This window comes from Mytilus galloprovincialis, chromosome 3 (assembly GCF_965363235.1).
Source record: "Mytilus galloprovincialis chromosome 3, xbMytGall1.hap1.1, whole genome shotgun sequence".
Taxonomy (NCBI): domain Eukaryota; kingdom Metazoa; phylum Mollusca; class Bivalvia; order Mytilida; family Mytilidae; genus Mytilus; species Mytilus galloprovincialis.
In genome coordinates this window covers 55,632,844-55,639,172 of record NC_134840.1, presented here as the reverse complement: position 1 = coordinate 55,639,172, position 6,329 = coordinate 55,632,844, and the positions used below count along the sequence as shown (strand labels likewise).

The 6,329-nt window shown below is 32.2% G+C and overlaps 1 protein-coding gene across 1 annotated transcript; it reads left to right on the top strand.

Annotated features, from left to right (window-relative positions):
- Positions 1-366: 366 nt before the first annotated feature.
- On the top strand, positions 367-4,607 carry LOC143066739 (neuroglobin-like). Its single transcript, XM_076239550.1, has 3 exons — positions 367-588; positions 898-1,129; positions 4,081-4,607. Exons 1-3 carry the CDS (start codon positions 380-382, stop codon positions 4,243-4,245), a joined length of 606 nt encoding a protein of 201 aa, XP_076095665.1. The 5' UTR covers positions 367-379; the 3' UTR covers positions 4,246-4,607.
- The last annotated feature ends 1,722 nt before the right edge of the window (positions 4,608-6,329 follow it).

Genomic DNA, 6,329 nt, shown 5'->3' with positions numbered 1-6,329 from the left:
CCGCCAGGTTTCACGAACTTTCTGATTTTTAACCTGCCAGTGAAACAATTACAAGAACAATACACAAAAGCTCTTTTTCCTTCTCAAACATCTTTTTAACCTACAAAACGTGATCTGTGATCAGTTAGATGTGTCAATTTGATATGATTTATACCAGGTGAACTAAAAAAAGCTAAGATAGAATTCATATCAATCTTAAATTATTAACCTTTGTCGTGTCGAAGAAATATAATTTCCTGGAAGACAAAGATAAGAATTCTTTCAAGTCTGAAAAGATAATTACAAAATATTAATTTCATGTAATCTTCTTTCCATAATTCAAGGTGTTTACTTTATAAAATAAACATCACGTTTCACTATATTTTTTCATTTGAACAAAATGGGCTGCTCAATCGCAGCTGTTAAACACAAAACTCAACCAATATGTGCAGAACGTCAACACAGAAGTCTTAATTCCAGACCATCTATAACTTTTACAGACGCAATTAGCAGGCTAGATCTAAATGAACGACAAATATTTCAACTTCAACAGTCATGGAAAGCAATCTCTCGGAAAATGGAATATACAGGAATTAACATGTTTATTAGGTCAGCATTAAACACTGAATACCGGTATCAGGTTTGAAAGAAGTCATAATTTTTAAATAGAAATTTCCACCAATTGATTGAATGGTTAATTCTAATAACCAATACACAGTTACTTACCAATACTAGTGTATGGTACATTTCATATGTTTATATTCAAGTCTATTCCTACTTTTAATTTCAAAATTGGATACAATGCATTTATTCACATCCTGATATCTGCAAAACACAACGCAAAGTAAGAACGGTTTTGCAAATTTTATTTAAACGTTTTTAAAAATACCATTGTTAAATTTTTTTTTTATATTTTAGAATATTTGAAACACATGCTGACCTAAAGAAATTTTTCTTTATGGTTGAAAATTGCACCACTATTGCTGAGATGAGAGAATCAAAGGGTCTTGCCAAACATGTGTTGATGGTAATGAATACTCTAGATGATACCATTTACAATCTAAATGACATGCAGTATGTTATAGACTTACTTTATGACATCGGGAAACAGCATCGGACGTTTTCGGATTTTAGACGGGAATTCTTTTTGGTAAGTAGTAGACAATTATTTTCTCATGCTTATATTTTTTCGCAGCAGTGTGATACCATCCACTTGCTGTTTTTAAACACATCATCACTTAATTTTGTGTGCATGATAATTTTTCATTACGAATGATCTTTCTATCTTCACAAAATCGAAATTTGAAAAAGGAAACAAACCTTACTAAAGTACTGCAATACATGCTTGTTACGTTTTAACACACAAAGATTCTGTTATCGTTTGTTATAAGAAAACATTTGGTTTAAAATGCGTTTGGTGAGAACCTACACGTATGTATTTACCTCAGGAATATATTACCTTAGCTGTATTTGGCAAAACTTTTAGGAATTTTTGGTCCTCAATTCTCTCCAACTTCGTACTTTATTTGGCCTTTTCTAGCATTTTTGATTCGAGCGTCACTGATGAGTCTTTTGTAGACGAAACGCGAGTCTGCCGAAAATATTAAATTTTATTCCTAGTATCTATGAAGAGTTTATTCACTATATATTATATTTTCTTTATTACACTAACAAAATTTGAAGTTTATGTTGTCTTTAGACCCTTAAGAATAGATGAAGATATAAAAAAAATGTTTAATTTAATTCTATTACTACGGTTATTACAATAAATATTGGAGATACATTTGAACAATTATCAGCTGAAAGCATCTGTGAAAGTTGGCCGTCAATTTACTTTCAGAGAAAAGCCCTTCCCAGAAAAGAAAAGTGGCTCGAGGTGAGAACATTTAGCCACGTATACAATATGAGCATGTTTTCTGTTACTAATATATATTCAAAATGTTATATGTATTGTCAACATTAGCTCCGTCTTAAAAGTGGAGTAACTAATAAATCGAGAATTTAAAAGTAATTGAAAAAAGTAACGCTTCTTGTTATTAAAGTTTAAAGTCAAAATCTTATTTGCAGCAGAAAAAAATCATCGTCTTAATCCAACGTTTCTAATCTCTTTCCATACACGTATGTTCAAATGTTCATGCTAGTCTTAGGCATAGTATGAAAGTTTCCCGTAATCTAGACACATTTTGAGTCCCTTTTTTTTCGAGCACATCTGTTTGCCCAGTGTAATCTGAAAATATTGTCTCTAAGTGAATGTTATAATGAAAGTCTGTTCGGGATAAAAACATCCGAAAGGAAACTACATTTATGAACATTGCTAACAGTTTTCCAATTGTAAGTCGTTTTGTGTATTGCTTTGGAGTGCCTTTGACTCCATGAGGTCTTGGTATCTAATTTTCAAAATTGGTTATCGTCGTTGTATATCATTCGATTTGATATTAATTTTTCTTGAACTTCTTTGGTCTAAGTATAGGCAAATGTGCCGTGTTGCATATACATGCTGTCAGTAGATTATAAATTTGGTCACCAACCGTATGAATTAGCTTTACACAAATTTTTGGGTAATCATTATCTCATAAATGCACCTTTATTTATAATTGTTTCCAGTTAAAAAAACGTGTTTTGTAAAAGCATATGATTGCAACGATCTTGCCAAAATTAGTAGATACTTTTGGAAAGAAAATAGTTCTCAAATTTTCTTACTGTCATATTTTCTCGCCGGTCGATGATTAATAGTGCGTACATGTATACAAAGCAATATAGAAATGCTATATAAGCGTATTCCCTTTTCAGTTATCCTACCCAAAGTAAATGAATAACACACATACTTTAATCCTGATTAATATATACTAAAAGGTGATACCAAATATTGTCCAAAAATAAATATATTCGAGATACCCAATAAGAATACTAGTACTGTACTTTAAAAAATATTGTCATCAAACAAGCAAATAAAAAATTGAGAATGGAAATGGGGAATGTGCCAAAGAGACAACAACCCGACCATAGAGCAGACAACAGCAGAAGGTCACCAACAGGTCTTCAATGCAACGAGAAATTCCCGCACCCGGAGGCGTCCTTCAGCTGGCCCCTAAACAAATATATACTGGTTCAGTGATAATGAACGCCATACTAAACTCCAAATTGTACACAAGAAACTAAAAGCTAAAATAATACAAACAAAGGCCAGAGGCTCCTGACTTGGGACAGGCGCAAAAATGCGGCGGGGTTAAACATGTTTATGAGATCTCAACCCTCCCACTATACCTCTAGCCAATGCAGAAAAGTAAACGCATTAACAATACGCACATTAAAATTACGGTCAAGAGAAGTCCGAGTCTGATGTCAGAAGATGTAACCAAAGAAAATAAACAACATGACAATAATACATAAATAACATCAGACTACTAGCAGTTAACTGACATGCCAGCTCCAGACTTCAATTAAACTGATTGAAAAATTATGTCTTCAACACATGAATATCAGGCACAATCCTCCCCGTGAGGGTTAAGTATCATACCATCATAACATATGTGAGAAGAACATAACCCGTGTCATGCCAACAACTGGTTTATTAATAATGAAGACGATTAGCTCCTTGATACGATTATTCGTTTTTTTAAGTTCCATTAAAATAAGCAATTTGGAAACGAGATAAAGAAGAAACTGATATCTCTACTTTAGAATACTTTTTTGCATAGATATCCCTGTAAGAAATGATGAATTTAAAAACCTTCTAAGTTTTCAAAAACATGTTGCTAAATCTACAACAGATTTTTAAAACTGTTAAAAACAAAATTAGACATCTACAAATGACAATTTATATGTGGGAAGGCTACATGTGTCCTCTGTATTATTGATGTCTGTATTATTGATGTCTGTACTATTGATGTCGTTTCATATTATCGAGGTATTGTCGTTATTTACACTCGCACTATCATTATTTCTGTTCTGTGCACTCATGTTCTACTATTTATATCTTTATAATAGCTTTCTCTGTAATACTGTATAATTTAATTAATGTGTTAGTTGTTTGCAGATTAGAAATATACAAGTTGTAATCATGCGGTTGCATTAGTTCTCATGTCTTTGATTATGTTTCAGTCAGTGACGGAACCTTTCCTATTGGCAGTAAAAGAGACACTTGGTGATAGGTATACAAGAAATATGGCAACAGCTTACCGAAGGCTCATACAATTTGTCATTGCAAATATATTCCAAGGATTCGGAGATGTGTTAACTGAAAAAAAGAAAATCCAAGACGGATAAGCAGGAATTTCTCTGAAAAAAATAATCTCAAGCGAAACAGAATTAACTACTTTAAGTGCTGTGAGAATTGGTTGGTGCTAATAGAACATACATTAAATGGGACGAACCATGTCTTCATAGGGTATTTGTAATTTTGTAACACCTACAGAAATTGTAGCAGAATGTAATTGTGATATAATTCATGCGATTTATGCTTCTTTTCAATATGATTAGTGTTCTTATGTAAAAACAAATTTTCAAGAGATAAAACACTGCTTATTGTCCTGAATGGTACCAGAGACTGCCGTCAGAGATTTGCAACAAATACATTTGTAAACGTTATTTTGAGTTAGACATATATTCATACAGCTATATACAGTGAACATTATAATTGTTATCAGTAGAACTACCAGTTATTTATGTCATATCATTAGGGAAATTCGTGGTTGTCAGAAAAACAACTCATTTCGTCTCATTGGCAATCATACCACATCCTTTTATTTCCGTATTACTTTTTTTGTATTTAGCATGAAAATATTGACATAACTTCGAATTATCTTTAAGATACAATCAAAAATCAACAGTCCGATCCTAAATTCCAAAAAGAGGAAACATAATAGCAATATATAGAAGCAGAAAAAACGTTTTACCGTAAAGTTTGTATAACTGTTCCGGACCATATGAGTATTTGGACCACACCCGTATGGTCATGACCATATGCGTATACTCATATGGTCCGACCGTACGTGTATGGTCGGACCATATGAGTATATTACTCGTTTGGTTATTCACGGGCCGGACCATATAAGTATTTGGACCATATAGGTATTTTTTTTTAATTTACAGTATAAAAGTTTCAATAATACAAATACTTTATCTAAAAAAACGATGATGGTCACATGACAATGTATTATTTTTATAATTCAAATACTACGTAAAAATTAGATATTGATGTCATAGTTAGTTTTCATCGCTAATTACATTCTTGCATGTGAACTTGGGGTGACATTTACTTTCACATGGTATCATAGCTTTTTTGCATCTGCAAGTCTTGGTTTTGCACGATCCTTTTCATTTACACCTTTTGTTTGCGAGTGAAAAGCTAGCCTTCTTGTAGCTGCGTACAGTGATACTAAGGTATTGGGCCATTCCGAAATGTCTACGTTGTTTTTAAGAAGCTCTAGATCTCAAATATCGTAACATGATTGCAATACACTATATTCACAAGACAACTTAAATAAACTATGTTACTTTCCAGTGACCTCTTGTAAAACAGTTCATTCAGAAATCTTTTGATTTTTTTTTAAGACCAAATATTGCCATTCACTCGTAATAACAAATCGGTAATGCCCGTCGGTAATGACCATCGGTATAAAATGTGTTTATTATAGTTTTGACAAGTAAGTAAAATTAACTATGTGAAACGTCTAATTTTTATTTAGCTAATCTTTTTATTATAATATAATAATAAAATTACCTATATGATAGCGTCTTTTTAATGAACGTCATACAAATGAAGAGTTCAGAAGTATTAAAGGTAAACTGTAACAGAGTGTTAATTACCTCGACCATATGAGTATATACCCATATGGTCATGACCATACGCGTATGGTCCAAATACTCATATGGTCCGGAACATAACCACCTACAAATTTCAAAGTGTTTTGACTGTAGTAAAAGATCCATCAAAATTGGTACAACAAATAATACAGTGTATCAACCGCTTTCCAGAAAACAACAAATCGACGTCTACTACAGCTAGTCGCGCATTTATCTCTCTGACTGAGACCAATAGAGTAAAATCTGAGTAAAATTACAGAGCTTAGTAGAATTTTCCTATAAAAAGATATATTATTAGATTTATCTTTGACTGCTGCATAACATAAATATGTTTAAATTATGGATATATGAGCACATTTGTATGTATACTCAATTTAAAGCCATCGGACCGTACATTTCAAAAATATTTAGGATTTCATAAATATATAAATATACGTCTGTAGGGAAAGCGATACTATTTATTCTGCCATAGTCCACAATACTAACTAAATTGACCACTTTTTATAATAAAAACCTGGATAACACAGTTATATGTGGCGTTAGAA